General features: G+C 42.4%; 1 protein-coding gene across 2 annotated transcripts; it reads right to left on the reverse strand.

Moving 5' to 3' along the window:
• Positions 1–113: 113 nt before the first annotated feature.
• Positions 114–20,179, reverse strand: LOC122619423 (alpha-mannosidase 2). Of its 2 annotated transcripts, none has more exons than XM_043796357.1 (5): positions 19,805–20,179; positions 4,838–5,346; positions 2,763–4,782; positions 2,162–2,705; positions 114–2,086 (listed from the first exon to the last, which is right to left on the reverse strand). In XM_043796357.1, exons 2-5 carry the CDS (start codon positions 5,249–5,251, stop codon positions 1,315–1,317), a joined length of 3,750 nt encoding a protein of 1,249 aa, XP_043652292.1. In that variant the 5' UTR covers positions 5,252–5,346; positions 19,805–20,179; the 3' UTR covers positions 114–1,314. The 2 variants fall into 2 exon arrangements, with proteins under 2 accessions (XP_043652292.1, XP_043652290.1); XM_043796355.1 differs by lacking the exon at positions 19,805–20,179 and adding an exon at positions 11,976–12,190.
• Between the last annotated feature and the right edge of the window lie 182 nt (positions 20,180–20,361).

Raw genomic sequence — 20,361 nt, forward strand, 5'->3', positions numbered from 1 at the left:
AAAGCCCACGTTATTTCCATTTACTTTGCCGTAGGAAATTAAGAAAATTCTCTGGTATTATACATATTATCAACCACCTTCAATTCATAGCAATTAAAAACACACGTTCCGCAGTTGGTTTCATTTAATACTTTATTTTCTTGTATCCATACAATTAGATATATAGTAATAAGTTTTTATAAATAAATACACAAAACAGTTGTATCCGTTAGAAGTAATCCATCCCATATATCGTCTTTTTATCCCTACGTTCTGAATAGTCTAAAGTGTATGTCTTGCTTGCTTTGAATGCTTTGTTTCTGTAGTCAGTAGTAACTATTTGAATGACTCTCGTATACGACAATACCAGAGGTGAGAGAGGGCTTAGTTCTAAGTGGTTTATCGGATATTAGAGCTATTTTACCGTGCCTGAAAATCCTATTCGACTATTTACAATATTGCTAGTGAATGTAATGTAATATTTGGCTTATACTTTTGCTACCCCACTACGCTGCTCATTTAAAACTTATATCCTACATACACTTGTGTTTTGGTTAAATCTGGATAAGGGCTAGGATTGAATAGAATAATTGAGATTAATATTACATGCCAATCTTGCAATCGTTTTAGGCTAATCAGTCTAAACAAATCGATGCGAACGCTAATCGCGCAAACGAAAATGAAAATTTATTTAATTTGCTGTCTAAATATTTCATTCTAAAATCAAGCTAGTTCTTAACCTAAGCTCTTTCATTTCCATGGTGCGATTTAGTTCAAGTTTATTGCACATATATATTAAAGTATGAAGCTGGGAGGATTAAGCGGAATGCATTGCTATAGGCAGTCGAGTTGGGTATTTTGGCCTACTGCACTAAGTCAAGCTGTAAGTTGGTTTGGGTGGGTCGATTTGTATGAATAAAAAGTTTATGAGCTAAAAGAATATTTTGCTACCCCTAAGCATTTTTAACTTTGATCATATATGTAGGTTGTATAATTATACCCTTTTGAATGAAATATAAGTTTTCGGAAAAGTCAACAAGTAACTAGTCGTAGCCTCGTTTCTTCTTGCGCTTTGACTTTTTAAACAGCGAATATGATTCAAATTATTCATTAACTTTCATTCCATATGATTCAACAAAAAAAACCTAACCACCCCATTGTATCTTTATAACTATGTCGTGTGCTTTGTACTTTCAAAACTGTTGGAGACAGACAGTAGACGTGACGAGAACTAAATAAAGCTGAAAACTTTGCACTTGGCGCTTACCACTAACTATTAGAACTAACCCACAAATAAATATGATAACCATTTCCGCTGAATAGACTGTAGCCACCTTACACCTCCGAGCGGAATGTAAGGTTGAAGGTGCGCAGCTCCATTGGTTCCAGACTGATCTCGCCCAGAGAGCGTATGTGGAAGCTTTCCTTGGTCGATTTCTGCTCCGTCCCCGTCAAACTGGTGGCCTCGATTGTATGCAGGCTCAGCCGACCTAGTTGCACATTACCCAATCCCTTGCTGGACAGAGGACATATGGAGTCCATAGACAATTCCCTGCCCGCGCTCACACTGCAATCGAATCCTTGGCGATGCAAAACTAGCAGCGCCGAGGCGGACGGAAACAGTTGCAGCTCCGGATCGGATAGGGTGCGCAGGGTGGTCAGGTGCACGTCACAGGGCAGAGGTCCCTTAGGCAAAAGCCTGACCAAAGGCAGCAGTGCAGAGGCCAGTTCTGGCTGCTCCAGGTTGCTTACAAAGTACAGATTCGGCGGGTAACGCAAGGCATTTGCCAGGTGCTGAGCCTGCTGACTGAGTACCTCGTAGCTCGGTGGCTGAGTCACATGCTGGCCACCCGGGAGGTCCTCCACGAGCAGCCAGAACTTGTGCCGCGTCAGACGGCTGTCCACGACGCCTTCACCCATTCCCCGATAGTCGTCGTACAGTGTGCGCCGATCCAGCATTACCTCCAGCTGTCCAGGCTCATAGCTGGCCGCTCCTTGGGCATGAGTGGTCAGCAAGGTGAGGCGAACGCGACTGTCCTGAATAAAAGCGCCCGAGGTGATGGGGAAGTAGTTGCCCTCGATACCAATTGCCGGCACTTTGATACGCCTAACAGTGTGGAAGACAAATTTAGAAACTGCTTTTTTCTGCAATTTTTTGAGTGTTTTGAGTGACTTGACTTACTCATGATACTGGAAACCGTTCTGGTCGCTGTAAAAGACGGGAAGCTCCGGCATGGTAGCCGCGTCAACTGGTTCCTTAAGCGGATCCCGCTGCATCGGAACTTGTGCTATGTTATCTATGTTGGTGACAAATCGCATAAACAGCTCCGTCTCGCGATTCTTGGGTGGGGGCTCGAAATCTATATCATTTTCAACATATATCGCTGCATCCAGGTGAGTTCTTGTATTGAAGATGCGCACCGTGTGCGCCAAAAAGGGCCCATAAATGACAGTCACATCGCTGGCAATTGGACCCGAGGTGATAATGATGCGCACGTCCGTATAGCCCTCTAGCACTTCCTTCTCGGCCTCACTCTGCTCGGGATCGGTCTTGAAGAGATATGCACCAGAGTGGAATTGGGCGCTGCGGTAAGCGGCAAACTTGATGTTGCATTGAAGCGGCTTGAGCAACTCCTTCTTCTGGTTCTTACGCGTGATGGTCTTCAGGAAACCGCTCTTCTCGTCGAACAGCAATCGCATGTGCGGATTTTCCAACTGTATATCGCCTGTATAACACACGTTATTATAACTTGTTGAATTTATTAATTTTAATCGAAACTCACCCGCTGGCTTGGCACGCGCTTCGAAAACTGGAGCCGGTGGGGATTCAGCTTCTTCTGCCGGACTCACTGCTGCTGGTTGCGATTCCGTGCAATCGTCGCAGTAGATAGTTGCTATGTTTCGCTTGAAGTTGACCTCGTCCACCTGGACCCGATAGGTGCTCAGAGATAAAGGTTCCAGCTCCGCCACGAACATCACCTCGAACTGGCGCGTCGAGGTGCGAATGCGACCCACAGTGCCAGATACGGATGTGCCCAGGCCCTGTTCGTAGGTATCGGTGATATTCCACACTGGATTGATCTGGATGTGATTCAATTCTACACCTTTGTCGTTAAGTATCTTTACATTGGGGTGTTGGACGCGTAGCGTGACGACTTCCAACCGCTTCTGGGCCAGCGAATTGTACAGGACAAAGCTGCCAATCGAACCGGTGGAAGCTGACCCGGCGGCTCCGCCTTCTCCCGCCGGAACAGTAGGCGTGGACTCGTCTCCGTTGGCCATCTGGATGGGCATCTTGCGCGGCAACTTGTTGAAGTTATCCCGCTCAAATTCACTGAGCAGGAAACCGTGATGTCGGGGCTGGCCCTTTTGAAGAAGGAGCTCTAGGCAGGATTCCTGCATCTTTACCATGTTTTGGGTGCTCTCGAACAGGCGCATTGCATAATCCCTCATTACCGCTGCCTTGGAAGTACCAGTAATGGCATCGTGGTGCTGGAACAGCCCCAAATTTCGCCTTGCATTAATGATAAGCTCGTAGTTCTTCTCGTATATCTTAATCGCGTTCTCGCGCTTCGCTTGACGAGCGGTGTTGTAGGCCAGGGTGAAGACAATTTCTGCAGATCGCAGCTGATGCTCCAGCTCTGAGCTCAGGAGCTTGTAGAACGGGCGCGTGGTGAAGTAGCCTGACCAGTATGCCGGTCTGCCCTCCGAAAAAATATCGGAATAAACAAAAAAGTCACCCTTAAAGGTGGGAAACCCTGGGGTACGATCCTTCATGCGCTCCTTGATGGCCTCGAAGTAGTCACTGGGAGTGCCAAATCGGATATCAGCATTGTAAAGCCTTCGATTTGCCATGATGTGATCAATTAGCTTCTTATAGTTCTGATACTGCTGGTCCACCTCGCGATCCTTGTTGTATCGGAAGTCATCGCCCACTGGAATGAGGGCCACGTTATGTGGAAACAACGAGGCAGTCCTGGCATATTGCTCCAACAGCAACTGCGCTTTTGACTCTAGATTGTCGTCTGTAATGAACTGCGCCTTAACGGAGTACTCGGTGTACTCGCCTGGAATTTTGCGGAAGTCAAAGTTTAGACAGATGAAGGGATGTGGGCCGCACGATCCCTTAATCGAGTATATATCGAAGGGCATGTTGTGAGTGAGCAGGCTACCAGTCACACTATCCTTGTCTTTTCTACTTCTCCAATAGGGTTTCCAGATGAAGTCACCCGACTGCTGGCGTGCAAACCACTGCTTCCAGGCGTAATGAATCCGCTGGATGATGGCTCCCTCGAAATTCGCTCCGGACAGCAAATAAGGCACAGTGCTGCCATGACCAAATGGATCTATGGACCAGCCCACTTTCGGTGTGACATTAAGGTTGTTTTTTAGCCACTGATGGCCCTCGATGAGCTGATCCAGCATCGGATAGATGTGGACATTCGCCTCATCCGTCATCACCCATCCACCGGTGGTGATCTCAATGCGACCGGCGTCGATCAAACGCTTTAGTGCTCGCTGCTTGGTGGGATGGGCCTGATCCCACCACAGCTGGAGGAAACTGATCTCCGACCAAATGAACGTCATGTCTGTGTATTCCTGCATCTTGGTCACTAGTAGGTTGAGGATTTGCCGGGAATCCGATTGGAAGTAGTTCGTGAAGGTCTTTAGCCAGCCAGGATCATTATGGGAGTGCGGAACCACTATGATCTTCAGTGGCGGCCGCTGCTTGTCCTTCTTCTGCGCATCAAAGCGCTCCTCAAAGCCACGATCCCAGTACTCCTTCGACCGCATCCATTCCGGCTGTAAGAAATCGTATTATTAATGTGTTTGTTAAATGAACAGTAGAGCTTCTTACCTGAAAGTCAAACTTGCTGTGCTCCTCGCTAGCGGTTATGTTCGTATTGCTCTGAATCAGTTCGTAGCACTTGTCACCCCAGTTACCGTTGGTGTACTGCTCCTCTGATTGAACCTCCGGCAATCCAGATGTCTGCGCCGACTTTGTTTCCGATGATCTCTTTTGGTTTGAGGCGATCACCATGTGCTGCTTCTGTTGGTGGATGATCGAGGATGAACCTCCTCCGACGCTGAAACCAGTTAGGCTACTAAGTGGCGATCCTCGCAGTGCCGCCGATGGGGCACCCGTCTCGGAAATGGGCGTTGGATTGGGCTGGCCAATGGAGATGTAGTAGAGGCAGAGCAGGATCGTTACGAACGCCGATAGCAGACCGATGCAGCGCGCCGATCCGCGGCGAAAGAGCTTGAACGACATCCTCGTCAGTGGACTGCGCTTGCTTGTTCCCGGCAGGGATTCCCCGGAAAGATCTCGCTGCTGGGCTTCTTCTTTGCTTGGACTGTTTTCTACATCTGAAACGGTACAATAAGATTTATTATAGATAGCTAACGGAAAGAAAATATTATGATATTCCATGATGTTTTAAACAGTCTGCCTTTGTTTATCTGCACGGCATTTAATCCAAAATAACCAGCATTTAAGCCGATTATACATGCACAAAACGTTAAAAATAGCTAGCTTCCCACACATTTATACCAAGCTGAATCCGGCCTCTGATTTTATTTTCCCCTCACTAATCCCGTCTGGGCTGTCCTTGCCGCAAGAGTGTTTGAATATTTTATACGGAAGAGGGCAGGAAGTTTAGTGGGGAATTTAATTAAACCATAACAAGTGCGAGGAAGGGGAACAAGTGCCAGGGGCCTGGTGTAAGGAATGCATAAATGCTTGTCAGGAATAAGTGAAATTCTAAGCAAGGTGCTTGTATGCCCCTTAAATTCAAACAAGGAAATGTGCAATAGAACGAAATAGATAAAGACCACGTTTTACGTGCAAATGTCAAAGCCATACAAATTTAAACTCAAAAAAAAGATGTAGAAATCCATAATCTTCTGTGATTCGTGATTAAGTTCAGAGTTCAGCACTGAAACGTCAGCATTTCCGGATGGCCCAGCCCCGCAAGTCAAACTAACGAAACGAACTATGCAAACTGAAAACTCAATCAAAAACTCTTCACATGCTCGCAGAACTTTTTGCAATGATGAAATTATTGCATAGTTTGCCACAAACTTTCTCCACCCTAATGGAGCTATGAACTCCACACAATCCATGGCCAGCCCATTGCGGGCAAATAAATTAATGGCCCACAAATGAGAGACAAAAAGGCATGTTGAACAAGTTAACAATTTCCACAGCTGCACATGATTTATTCCATTTTATATTTGCCATTCTCCATAATTTAGGTTTTTATTTCAGTTCGACACGCAGAGAAAAACATGATCTCCTGCCAACTGAACGTTGAATTCCATTTAATTAAAATTTAAAAGCATTTAAGGTCCAACGAGCAGCAGCCTCGTTGCATCCATTCATATGTTCCACTGGACTAAAAAGGGGTCCTATGCTAATCAGCGGACATTAACTGATGTTGCCACAAGCCACCACCTGTCACCCAACGGAACCACCGTGGCCCCCACTCACATAGCCCCTCCTCAAACCACTCTTATGGTAATTTAAGCGGTTCCCCTGTCCCAAGAGCCCCATTCATTCCCCCACTCATTTTCGCTCCACAGAGAAATGTGGCAAACGTACTGCAGAAAAAATAATAATAAAAGAACAGAGAAACCAAAGCTTAAGCTCTCTAGAAAATGCCCAGATGGGAGAAATTGTTAGAGATTCTGGCTGTGGGCAAACCAGCGTTTGAGATCTCAGCTGATACTGTAAAAGTTCTCTTCAGCAACAATTCCCAACAAAGTTTGCCTCAATTATTTCAATTAGTCGAATATTTTCACTTCCTTCCGACCAAGGAGCTAAATAACTTCCTGTCCGAAGGAAACCGAAGATGGCAAGCGTCAACTGCTCCGGGCAGCTCGTCCTTGACCCCCATCAAAGCGTTTTCCCAGTACATTTATCCAGCGTAAGTGCACAGAAAAACATTTTGTCCAGAAAAGTGAAGAATTCCAATATCAAACATCTATGTTTCAATAAAAGTTCAAAATAAATGAACGGAAGATGTAGATACTGATTAACTGATTAGTTTATAAGTTCATTTAAACATGTAACTTATTTCACATAAATTCTATGATGTTCTTTTCCGTGTAACTATTTTAGAAATACGACGATTTTTCTTCGTGCTGCTGTCATCACGAATTTTGAGAAGAGTTTTCTGGCAAATTTGATTCCATTGCAAATTGCACTTTGTCAACCATTTTGCCAGCGCCGAAAGGATGACAACCTTCATCTGGGAGTCAGCACGTATAGCTCCTTCGGTTTCCTTTGACGTGTTATCCTTTTTTTCTGTGGCTGCTTTCCGTCACTTTGCTCCTTCTGCCCAATATAATTTCGAATTGGAAAATGACTTTGTTTTGTTTCCTTTTGCCTTAGTTCCTTTCCTGTCTTTTGCTGATTGCGGGTGTTCGAGTTTGTGTGATATTCCATCTATCCCTATTCAACAGGGGACCCAACTCAAGAAGTCAGCTTTGCTGATATCCCAGTTCCTTTTCGTCCTTGCCCTTTGCTCTGCTGTTTTCTTTTCCCCCTTGCGCCCCCATTGACCCCTTGAAATCCCCCTGAAGGAGCTTAATTTCGTTTGGAGTTGCAACTTGAGGCGCCCATGTGAATGCTTTCAATGCAAATGGATATATTTGCCACCCTGTTGAGTGGGAAAAGCAAGGGTATGTAAGAGGGTATATTGACTCAAGGCATCACATGATATATTTTCTTTATTTTATAATTTATATCTTATTTTTTATATAACTTATATAGTATAAAAGTGTGTGGCTGAAGTAAATAAAAACCTACACCTCAATGAGTATCTAATAGTCTAATCCCCTGATACACATTGTGTCTGTGATGTATTGGTTGGCTCGGTTGCTTTTCTTTATTCTCCTGCCAACCAAATTTGTAGTTTTTGTGTATGAAAAACTTTTCTGAAAGCCCTACGAATCAATTGTAAACTTTGCTGTTAGCTATTTTCCTCTTTTTATAGGTGGAAGTAGAACTTTTGTATCGCTGTTATTCAATTTCATAATACTTTTCCAATCGAATTTTAGTTTACAAACTTTTCTTCAATTGAAAAGGGAAACAAATTAGTCGCTTTTGCCATTATTTATGCTGAAATATAATCACGATCACGACACCTTTTAAATGGCAAAAAAGTCATTTCCTTTTAATTAAAAGTTTCTTGCAAAAAATTAATTGAAAGTCACTGCAATCACCTAAGGAAGCCGAAAAAGAAGGCCAAGAAAGAGGACAGAAGGCGGCAACTGTGAACGCAAATTCAGTTTAAAAATGGTAAACGTTGGAGGGCCAAAAAACAGCAAGAACAAGAACAATAGTTTGCATAAATGGCACGGAAATTGCAGCTGCAGCTGAAGGCGAAAGGAAAAGAGGGCCTCAACAAACTGAAATGGTTAAAAAACTGTTTTCTTAGCGGCAAACGCAAAAAGTTCCCCAAAAAAGCGAAGAAAAAACGTAAAGGGAAATCGAGCTGAACAAGCCGCAGTTTTTATACCCTTCTTTAGCCTATAGAAATTATTAGTAACAAAGTTATATGGTTGCTTTATTAACACCTCAGAAGTTAAAATCACAAAACTATTGGCTGTTAGCAAACCTTTATCTTTATCTAAAATTAAGTTCTGCATTTATAAATCCTATAAGAACTTTAAAACGTTGCTTAAAACTTAACCAAAGTATTCTAAAACAAATTTCAACTCTGACTTCGGACTTTTGGAGTGGCAGCTGAGGTTCCCCCTGCTCCTCTTTCGCCAATGTCAGAGAAATGGGCAATGAGAGCCACGCCAAAGGGGAGTTTAGCAAGGTCCCAGAACTTTACAAAGAGTTCATGCTTTTTTAATTAAAGAAACTAACGTTGCACCAAAGCAACCAAAGCGACCGAAGGGGCACAGAGGGGTGAACAACCAGTTATGGCAATTTTCCGGAGCAGATGAGCATGAGTAATGCGCCGGTTAAGCCGCCAGTAGAGCGTGTGGGCTTGGCATGTGCCCACCGTATAATCATATGAGACTTAAAAGAAACAAGTCCAAAAAATAACTTGAGACCATCCGGGCCAGCTTGGGCCAAACTATAGCAGGTCATTAGCATAGTCAGCGAAGCAAAAACCAAAAGCAGGCCTACAAATGATGAGTAGTTTCGGGTGGGGGCGACATATGGAGGGCAATTACCAGAGGAAGTTGTCAAGATCTAGCTTAAGATTACTGTAATCAAGATTGTTCCACTTTTCATTTCGCATCTTATAATTGCATTTTAACCATCAAAGGCGCATAGCAGTGAATTGTGGGTGTACTTTGAATACATAGTTGCAAGAAGCTTTATTTGCATTTTAATAGCACACTTAGCTAACTAATTTATGGAAAGCAATTACCTTTTAGTACACGCAATTATATATATATCAACTACTTATAAACATGGTATACATGTTCTACATTTTGCTCAACATATCTAATCACTTTTGTTATTATTTTTAAATTTCTTTAAGCTTGTACCTGCACACGACATCTAAAAATATTACCCTTGTGTTAGAAATCTCATTAAAACCTACCCGTTGCTTTCTGCTTAAGATTTATGCTTTTCTATTTTATGTTCCACAACCCATAAAACAAAGTCGCTCCCCACATATCACACCTTTCGCGACTCAGCCACAATTGAGTAAATGGAACCAAAATAAAAGAATTCGAAAAAAGCACTCCCGCTGCTGAAGGGCCCCTGTTAATGGCAAGCCAACGAAGCGAACAAGGAAATTTTGGGGGGGCCGAGGAGCATAGATGTATGTACATATGCATGTACATAGCTATGTATAGCTCTAGCTATGGACTTGATGCCGTTAGACAAGCAGAACTTTGGAGCTGGCCCGTCGAATTCACAGTTACTCACTTATGCAGCGACGCCATACGTGACATATGGACCAAGGTACAAGAAAAAAACAAAAGAACAAAAACATCACTGCCTGTGCCCATAAACTTGGCCAAAAGCACGGCAGTCCGGACTCCGAACCATATAGGGATTGGGTGGCGCGGTGGGAGGGAAAAGCCAGCGGGAGTAGCGCCAATGTTGATTAAATGTCAACAGGAAAAACAATATACGAGCGGAGCTATATGCGGTACTCTGGAGCATACGGTATAACCACATATCAATATCGATGGGTTTCCACACTTCCCACAGGAATTGCGACCCACCATCGCTGGTGAGGAGAAAGTTGCTCCTCGATCGCTATGGTTTATGGTTGATTTGCTCTAGCGGTTTCGGTTATTAAGCAATCAAAACTCATTTGCTAGTATCTGCAACTGATTGGGATAAAAGTGGTCCACACAGCGAGATAAATAGAGAGCTCTTCCGTTCCAGGCACTTGAACACTAATCAAATAGACCACGGTACATTTTGCCAATTAGGTGAGTCCAATTGATTTGCCACTAATTAATGGAATCTCTATGCAAGCCGTGTAGATTGCGCCAATCAGATTATTGCAAATAATTTCGTATTACCCTGATTTTGAAGCTAAATGTGTCTGCAGAATGACTGACTTTGATGCTTTAAACGCTGTATTTATTATGTTCGGTTTATGATAGAAAAGCAGATAAATTAGAGTTTTAAAAACCCAATGACTGTTGATTTTTTACTTTAAATATGCCAACAGAAATTCCTTGATTCACTTACGTAGCTACTTTCTCAGTTTCCCTAAGGCGGCCACTTCAACAATTTATGATTCCATTTCGAAGGGGTTCCCCCATTAGTTTATTGATATGGCTTGGCCTAAGACCTTAACGCCAAAAGCTATAAAATGCTTTAGATGCTGACAAAGCACAAGTCGCCTCATAAAATGTGCGTATTTTTTCCCCGGAACGTGAGACTTTTTACATTGTGCGGAAGGTTTCTTGGCGTTTGAGTTGGTCTGGTTTTTGCATTGTTTGGCGAAAAGTACGCAGAGGAAAATGAAATGAAAATTAATTCTCGTTTTTGTTTTCCATATTTTTCACGCAAGACCAAGACAAAAGGAAAATGGGCGGAGGTCTTGGGTAGCATTGCGAACAATAACAACGTTTATGGCTTTGATTATGAAATTTTCCGTTTCAATTTCACGGAGCTAAACGGTGGGAAAAGACTCAGTCCCGTAGATTGTAATGTATATAAAGCAGGTTTTCAGTTACCGATCGCTTCCATATAAGTAAAAATAACTTAGGTCCTCATATGGTGGGAACTTTGAGTGAATTGGAACCCCTCAAGCGGATTGACACCATTCGCTCCCCAAAGATCCAGATACCAGACTGATGTGAAGTGGGTCTATTGTCTCCTTTCTGTTTACCTAACGAAATAAAAGTTCTGACTCACTGTTGGTTTAAAGTGTTAACTAATTGCGAGCTTCAAGGTAATGAGGTCTCCAAAGCGGATTTCCTTCGAATAACGAAGAATTTCTTAGGAAGTTTAAGAGCCACAGACCGTTTTATACCACCATTTTTTTAATATAAAACATATGTAAGTATATAATGAGGCTTATAATTTTGCCCTCTTATTTGTTATATATTCCATGATTATATGTTTTTTATAAAAAATACTACAAATTCGGTAAGAAGTACGCATTTAGACCTACGTTTGCAGAAAATGTGCTCATTATGAAATACAAAATAAATAATTACTTTACATTAAACGATGTTTACGGTTACTACAAGTTTGCAAGCGAAAATGCATTTTTGCTTCGATGTGCAAATTTTCAGCTTTTATCATTATTAATTAGCTCACATAAATAACAGCTGTTTATATTTGCCTTTTATTTCGTAATTGCCAGGGCCAATTAAATGGTGTTTGAATTAATGGCTGCTAGTCATTTGCAAATTGCAAACGAATCTATGAATTATTAATTGTTAAATGCTAAATTGTAGAGAATAGACTGGTAGAATCTATTGTTTTGTTTGCTAATGTACCAATGGAATAGAATGACATTTTCTAAATATTCTGTGGCTGCATTTTCACTCACGCATCAATTGTCGGCTTCTGCCAACAGATTTCCAAACGAATTCCATGGCGACTGGTTAGCAAAAACCGATTTCAATGTCCAACGATGACTGGTCAAAGATGACCATTTAAGTCCAGAGCGGGTTCTGCACTATTTAGCAAAACGCTAAAACACCAGCTTATTACTGTGGAAGCTTGTGTGCCGGCCAACCAAGTGTAACTGTGGCCAAAGCCGAATGACACATGGCCAACAGCGAGCCGTGGCTAACCGGGATAACTCCGATAATAATGGAACATCCATCCGGAACATCCATCAGCGACGTGTCCCATACGTTTTGGCCAATTCATGCCGCACTCCCCGCTTGTTTTTCTTCACGCATCATTAGCAGCCGCCTGGTACTAATTTGTACATACTCGTATATATTATATATATGTATGTACATACGCTGTTCCAGGCAGATCACCATGTCGCGCGGGGGGAGGGAGGATCGAAATCAAATGATTATTTTGTGCGAGTCGGTTTATGCGGTAAAGCGATACGATTGCATGATGACATGACATCGCAATAACCAAAAACCTGCCACCGGAAAATTGACAGCACCAGCACGCCATCCGCCAACCAACGTGGATGGGGGAAATTTGAGTATGAGCTAATGGAAATAAATAATAACCGCATGGAGTTGTAGTCGAAGTCGGACTTCCATAAGTCGCCATCCGACATCCGAAGACTCTTGTCTTTGTGGGGGTCGCGTTTGATTCAGCTAATTTTAGTGGCACGAAACCGGGAAAATACACTTATCGTGGAAATCGATACACCAGCTGTCTTCAGTGACAAGCGGCCGCCAGGAAATTGAAAGGGGAATGATTCCCAGCTTGTGGCAGAAACCTGAAACTTAGGGCATCAACTCAAAGTTTCTGTTTCTGGACTGATGAAGATATTCAATGTTATGTGAAAAATATGCATTACAAAGAAATGCTGATTAGGATGTGTGGCTTATAATTAATACGAATGTCACTATGAGCTCAATTCAGGAAAATAAAAAGTTGAATGGAATTCCAAGATAGCTAATCTGAATAAATTGAAATGCTGAGAGACTAATATCTTTACAATGCAACAAAAATATATATGTTTGATAACACTTCCAAAAAGTAGTATCTCTTAGAAGTTTCAAAGCTATTTATATATTGCAACCGCTTTACAGATTAGATCTTAGCAGCATGAATCACCTAAGAAGCCGCAAGAAACCCATTTTGCAATCGCATCCCAGCATTTCTCATTGTTAGACCTTAAAATAAACTGCAATTTACATGTCTATTACATAAACTTACATTACCAACTTACACACGAATCGGGATGGCAAAAAGTCCTTTCGTCCTGGCGCGGAACAAGGACAAAACACATAAATCAGCGCCTGCACACAGACACAGACAACGACACAGACAACGACACAACCAAGCGGACACTCGCAAAACGCTGGGCTAAAAGTTTTTCCTTGTTTCACACAATGCTGCTAGAAAAAGGATGCGAAAAGTTTCCACGTTTTTCTTGCTTAATTTAAATGAATGCACGTCGGATTGAATCCTTTATTGGCTCTGAATGGAATACTCGTAATTAGAGACAAAGCTACAAAGCCATTGTTGACCTTTCACTCTGATTTGCTGTAACAATTCCCCCGTCCTCCAGGCTTCCGCCTCAATTTATTTGTATTTTTCCACTCGCGTTGTCCTTGCCGGCGCGAAAAGGATCAAATCGAACAGCCGTCTGCAGGAGCCCAGCGACGCACCCACTGCCAGCGACCGAAAGCAACTGAGCCGCGCCACGAGGAGCCTCAGGAATCGTGGCAGGCTCTCCTCTCCGCCGGAACTCGGCTTGTGTTCGGGTCACCTCGGCTCGCAAGCAGCCGGCAATTGCAGCAGCCGCGCACCAGCCGCACGTCCCCCGCCCTCAAGTGGAGGTCCCTTCACCAGTGATGCGCACTTGGACACACTAACCAATTAAATGATTAAATATTGTACGTAATCTAGCTAAAAAACATAAAGGGTCCGTAGATATCATGAGTGGCAAGATAGGGCCCATCCATTGTTTTCTCTCTTTTCATGTAAATGATACATGATATCCCTAAAATAGGGAGTGAAGTAAAATATTTCAACTACAAAGTTATTTCTTAAAGTACAAATTGGTCGGGCTTTAATAGCAAATGAGCTCTGGGGAATAACTTTATATATGGGGCACCGAAAAATGTGAACAAAACCAGACTTTAAATACTCAGATAAACACAACGAACTTGATAAGCTTTTGTTAAAGTTTTAAAGCGTCTGCATATTTTTCTGTTTTGCTGATACAAAAGGAATGCTAAACCATTTGATTGAAACATTTTTAACCAGCACAACACAGTCAAAATTAGAAGAATAAAGGAATGTAAGTAATATAAACAAAATGAAATATTTGTAGGTATTATAAAGATTTATTTTAGCTCATTTTAAATATGCCATAAACAGCATCGCTGGTACGACAGCTGCGATCTATTCGTCTGAGTTGCTGCTGGCTCCGTTCTGTTGACCAGTTTTGGCCTTAGTATTTGCTTTGTCGGCGCCGTCAACATCAGCGCCATGTACTCACCGCCCCTCACCTGTAAACCCCTCCCTCCCCTACACCAGGTCACCCCCTTCGAGCGCCTTGGAGGGCGGAGGTGTGCGCCAAGTCGCCCCTTTTTCTCATCTTGGCTTGGAGCAGCAGCTGGAATTAGTTTTGTTTTACAACTGGGTGAGGTGGGAAGCATCAACTGGGATTCCCGATGGTTCCTCCTGTTTGTCAAAGGTAGGAAGGAATTGCTTTGGGTTGTTGCTTTTTTCTCAAGTGTTGACAGCTGTACTTATTAATTATTTCTGTTGCTTCTTGCGATTATTTGGGGAAGAAATCCCGACTGAATGAAAAGTGTGATGACTTGTAGGAAAAATGTGTAAGTAGGGTTTCCTTGCATGATTAAATCTATTGCATCTATAACAATAATGTGTTTAGACTGTGAGATACTTTTTTGCTAAATACGCCTTTTGAAATTGGTTTTTTCCACCACTTACACAACTACTTAAAAGATATTTAGTGTGCACTATTGTGTTGTACTATCTTTTAAAGCATTTCAGTTTGCACATAATATTTTTCTTTATTTGTTGTAAAGTTCTTGAACGTCTTTGGCTATTGGCGAACCCATTTCGGTTCCTTTACAGCCACAACGTGGAAATCTTTACTTTGGCATTAGTCTGCGAACTCACGTAAGGTGTTTATTCCAGTCCAGAGGTGGGATCAGGAAATTTAAGACACTTTGTTCGCTTAAAACCTACTTTTATCGCATAAGAACGTCATTTTATGATTTAAAAAGCAATTTAGTTGGTTATTGGTTGTTGATCATTGTTGATTCGTGACATTGGACCTCTTTATGTCAATGTTTATATTCTGTTAAATCCTATAGTTATAGTCTCCATTATGTATTATAATTTAGGCAAAATGCTGATGAATTTTTAAAAGTTAAGTTTGTTCATGTTATTTTCTTAACTTGTGTAAATTTATTTTGAGAAGTATTAATGACACAATCTTTTTTATTTTGGAGCACTCCACTGCTCCCGCCTTAATTAGGCAAACATTTTGGTGCATGCTATAGAAATTCTAGGCTGCTTAGTACGAGTTATGGAATCTCGACGGGTTTTTAATCCACATTTTGTAATTTGCAATTTTCCGCCTGGTGAGATAATGAATGTCAGTAGTTACAATTCTTGGCTTGGAGTTTGGCTTTTGTTTAGCCTCTGGAGAGGACTCGCCCTCGACGGACTTTCAGGACTTTTTCTCAGCCGACTGCCAGCGAGCGAGCAATTAACTTTGAAAAATGCCTGGAAACAAGTGGCAGAAGGAGCAGAAGCAGGAACAGAAGCAGGAGCAGAAGCAGGATAAAGCCAGAAGGCCAGGTCCCTGATGGCTGATGAGTGATGGAAGATGGGTGGTTGGATGAAGTGGGAAGAAGTGGGAAGAAGTGAGGAGAGTGCATCTCGAGTGGCTGACTTGGCTGGCAGCTTCAAGTGGCGAATAAGCTCTCCTAAACGGGACAAGACAAAGGAACCCGACCAGAACACTGGAGAATGCTCCTCCAAGTAATCCCAGTAACTTCCAGCCATTTTACTTGGACCAAATGGGGGGTGTTGTGGGGCAGAAGGTCGTTGTTTATCGATTGCCAAGTAAAGCAGCCATAAAAGGGAGCGCCAAGACCGAGGAATGGCGAACAAAACAGAGACGGAAAGAGAGCAATCGAGAATTGGCACAGGCCCTTGAAAAAGTTGTTGCCACTGCCTGTTGTTGTCTTCAGTGTTCAGTGTTCAGTCTTCAGTCCCCTGTTTGTTGTTTTTTTGTTTGTTGCTGAGTATAAGCCCACGCAAATGAGACGGCGACGACCGACAAACGACAAACGACAACGTAGATGGGCCACAAAGACGATGATGATAATTATGATGATGGCGACGGCGACGGCGACGGCAGGCGGAACAAGTGCAAGTGAAGGCATTAGCAGGAATGGCAAGACGAAGGTTCTGGAATTAGGATCAAAGTCTGGCGGCCACTCTAGATAATCGTTTACCAACCAAAAAGTGATGGCAGATAACCCATGTTATACGGAAACAGCTATATATCTGTGTGTCTTTTTTAATCCTGAAATACCAACCATGTATTATATATCTGCTGATAAATGATTCGCATTTTGTTCATACAGATTAAACTGCACATAGCCGTCTGCAAAGTTTTAATTCGCTGTGTATATTGATAACTTTGTTCCAGCACCTCTGCATAAAAGTTTAATTCTGAATGGATCAGAACATCTGCTTGGTGAACCACCCGAAGCCCTTTATTGTGGCCTCCATCCCCTGGCCAATCCCCTTTTGCATTTACGGCCTGCCAAATGGCCATCTGGCACCCGTTGGCCGAGCGATTGAGGGCAGAGATTCCGACTCGGAGCGGAGGAGGTTTCTGGCTTTCGGGCTGAAAGGAATGGCCGGGTGAACGGCAGATGGAACATTGTCAAGCATCGAAAACCCGGACCAGACTGCGGGGCCTGACTCATTGAACCACAAGATGAATACAAAGATGCCAAATCAACTCGAACGAGTTTCTGCGGCCTGCAGTGCTCATTGGTGGTGGTGGTGGCTCCTTGCCCCCACTTGTCCACTTGGTTTTCAGTGTTCGGTTTTCGGGTCAATTGCATCCTACCGGCTTGTTGGCAGCACTCGAAGCCAAAGCGACATTTGAGTTTTGCACTCGGCCTAAACGTGCAACAACGACGACGATTCTCCTCCAATGGAAGCCCCATTCCGGCCAAGTGCGTGCTACGTTTGTCAAATTGCCAGTTGCCGTCGAGAGTGCAGTGCTGTTTTCCCGTTTCAAGACCCCAATCCTCCGTTTGCCGTATAGCGCCCCAATGGCCCCCAACGACGGTTGACAAAACCAGACTTCGGTGGCAGCAACAATAACATTAACAACCGCAACATTTGTAATGGAAATTCCTGCATTGAAATCTCTTTTATTGTTTTGGTTCATACACTTCAAATGAGGGTATAAGGAATTTCTCATGGCATACGAGTACATACATACCTTTATCGTAAGATTTACGATTTAATAATAAATTACTCATCGTATGGTATAGAAATGGAATGTATTTGCACTTGAGATTCAGAACCGGTTTCAAAATGCCAAACTTGTTTGTTATGCAATTTAGTTGATTGTATAAATATTTTAAATTATTCTTATACTATTTGCTACAGGTAATCTATCCTCTCTGAACTGAATTGATTAAACCAAAACAAATAGTTATTTGTAAGTTAGACATGGGATTATGTAGACTTCCTTTAAGGAAGTCACCCAAAAATTAATATAAATAGGCAAAACGTATCTAACAATTCAAAAATGTTTGGGAAAACTCATCAAGAGTATTCAAAGTTCCAAAACATCCCAGAACTTGGCTCTTCTTCCGGACTTTTTGTTGGTTTATTTTTTTGTGGTTGGTATTTGATTTTCTTCTTTTTTTGCCAGCTGTTGAGTGCAAGTGCGACTGGCTTTGTTGCTGCTATTGCTGTTTTGGTCGGGTTTTTGTTGCTTTAGTTGCTGCAGTAACTGTTGCGGTTCCGTCAACGTCATCATCATCGTCATCATCCCCGGTCGTCTAAAGCACCCCGGGGAAGTCAATGAACCTGGCTGGCAGGCCTCTAATACTGAGACCCCACACCAAATCCTTTTAGCTCCATGGGCAACCTGGCCAGTGGCCACTTGACCACCGATGACGAGGCCTGGCTTTCAATTTTGGGCCATTACATTTGATGGCAGATCGATTGTTATGATTATGGGAGAATTTGTGTCCGCTGCAGCTATTCCCCTGCCAGTAAAATGGGCTGTCCATGCAAATGAGGTGAATGATTCTTGAAATGCTACGAGCTAATGTCGAAAAGTTGCAAATTAGCAAAAAACAATCTAAGGCGATCTAAGAGTCACCATGAGAACCGAACCTGGGTACTGGAATTCCAGTTATATGTTTGTGCCAAAGTCAGATCCTAATCGAAAAGTTAGTGTGGATAACTAAATTCGACGCGACACGCAAGGAAATAAAATCTCACCATTCAAAAAATGGTAATGTTTTTTCTCTAGAAATTTAGTCAGACCATTAAAGTGGCGAGAAGAATAAATTGCAATCAGTATAGGAATTTAAAAGCAGAAAAATGTTTGTTTTGTGATTTTCTAATCTGCACTTATTTTCCCAAGAACATTTGCTAATAACATTTTGATTATAATCGATTAGGCATCGTTTACTGGTCTCGTTTATATTGTTATTATTATATTTATTACTTAACTGTTAACCATATCAGCGTAGTATTACTCTATGAGTTAAATACAACCGAGACACTAATAACTTAATTAAAGGCTGAAGACAACTATTAAGTGATCGCATTTATTTAAATTATTTACTGACAAATTAAAGTAAAAGCAAAGTGGGCTAAGTGAATTGAAAGCAACTGAGACCAACGGCTTCTAATTACCACATAGCTGTTGTAGAAATAACAGGCGTGCGAAAATTCAATAGTAGAAACAAACAGCAAACAGGGGACCCAAAATCCAGATGGTTGGATAAGAAGGGGGCTCCAAGGTGGGAATGGGGATGGGGATGGGAATGGGGATAAAAAGAGTAGAACAGTAAGCGCCCGTTGCGCGAGAAAAGTGAAACGGACACCGCAACAATGAAAAAATCAATTTAAATTGAATTATACAATGCCAGCACTCGGCGAACACAAATAAAAGCGAATTGCATGGCACAACAAAAGTGGAAATGAAACCAAAACGAGATGCCTAAACGGGTTTAGCGTGCCCCCCATTAAAGATATGAGCTATAGTATGTTATAATATGGTGTGGTATGGTAGTATGGTACATAAAAGATGAAACGATTCTCAATGAATGGTGAGTGGTGGGCATAAGCTGGGAATCGAGTAGGGCTAAATAAAGATGAGCTGCATAAATTAAAGACAAGACGCCTGCATGTCCATTATTTACCCTCTGCCGTTTGCAATTTTGTAACACTTTGTCTGCTCCGATTCCTATGCTGGTTTTATTTATAACCAATCCCATTGCGAATCGAGTGCAGAATCGGTCTAGACGGATAACTTAATTGGGATCCCCGAGCCCAGAAAGACACCCAATTTCCTTTGTTCGAGACTGAGAAATCCGGTTTTCCTTTTCCTTTTTTTTTGACAGGGTAAACAGACGCTTTTTGGAGGGTGGTTTCTACATTGATTGTAGCTAGTGCCGCAAATCACCGCTTTCGATTTCTCACCTTTTGTGAAACTCGGCTTTTGTTTATAACTTTTCGGTTTCCATCAAACTCCCTCGCACACACACATGTCCACGCGAAACAGTTACAATTTTGCCGTAATCCTTGACACACACACACGTGCACTTTACACCCGCGCAACAGCAATTACAATTACGAATGGCGTACAACGGGACATATGAAATGTGCTTTATTGGTAAAATGGATCTGATGGCTCAAAGCTAAAGCAACGCTTGATTATCTCGAGGATTATCGCGTCGTCGCGAATCAATAAAATGCCGCAATGCGTCCGAGCGGCAATGTTGTTAGGGCTAAAACACTCGAAACGTATCCGCTCCGCAACCAAACGATTTGAAAATGTATCGACGACTGCCGTTTGTTTGGTCGTATGTGATTTGTAGTACATTTTTGCGTCTGTCGCTTTGTGGTATTTTTCTGCGGTCACACTAGAGCGCCAATGCGGCCGTAAAGGGAAACTTTGATTGCATTTTCTAATGAAAATTTTATAATCTTTTGGATTTTCTGCTCAACAATCTAAGGTCATTGTGTTAAAAGAAGCT

Source organism: Drosophila teissieri, chromosome 3R (genome assembly GCF_016746235.2).
Source record: "Drosophila teissieri strain GT53w chromosome 3R, Prin_Dtei_1.1, whole genome shotgun sequence".
NCBI classification, from domain to species: Eukaryota; Metazoa; Arthropoda; class Insecta; order Diptera; family Drosophilidae; genus Drosophila; species Drosophila teissieri.

Coding starts and splice junctions, on each gene's coding strand:
- LOC122619423 (XM_043796355.1), bottom strand. CDS start 12,021: ATGGAATTCGTTTGGAAATCTGTTGGCAGAAGCCGACAATTGATGC. Junction 4,783..4,837: donor ACAGCAAGTTTGACTTTCAG/GTAAGAAGCTCT, acceptor GATTTCTTACAG/CCGGAATGGATGCGGTCGAA. Junction 2,706..2,762: donor AGCGCGTGCCAAGCCAGCGG/GTGAGTTTCGAT, acceptor TGTGTTATACAG/GCGATATACAGTTGGAAAAT.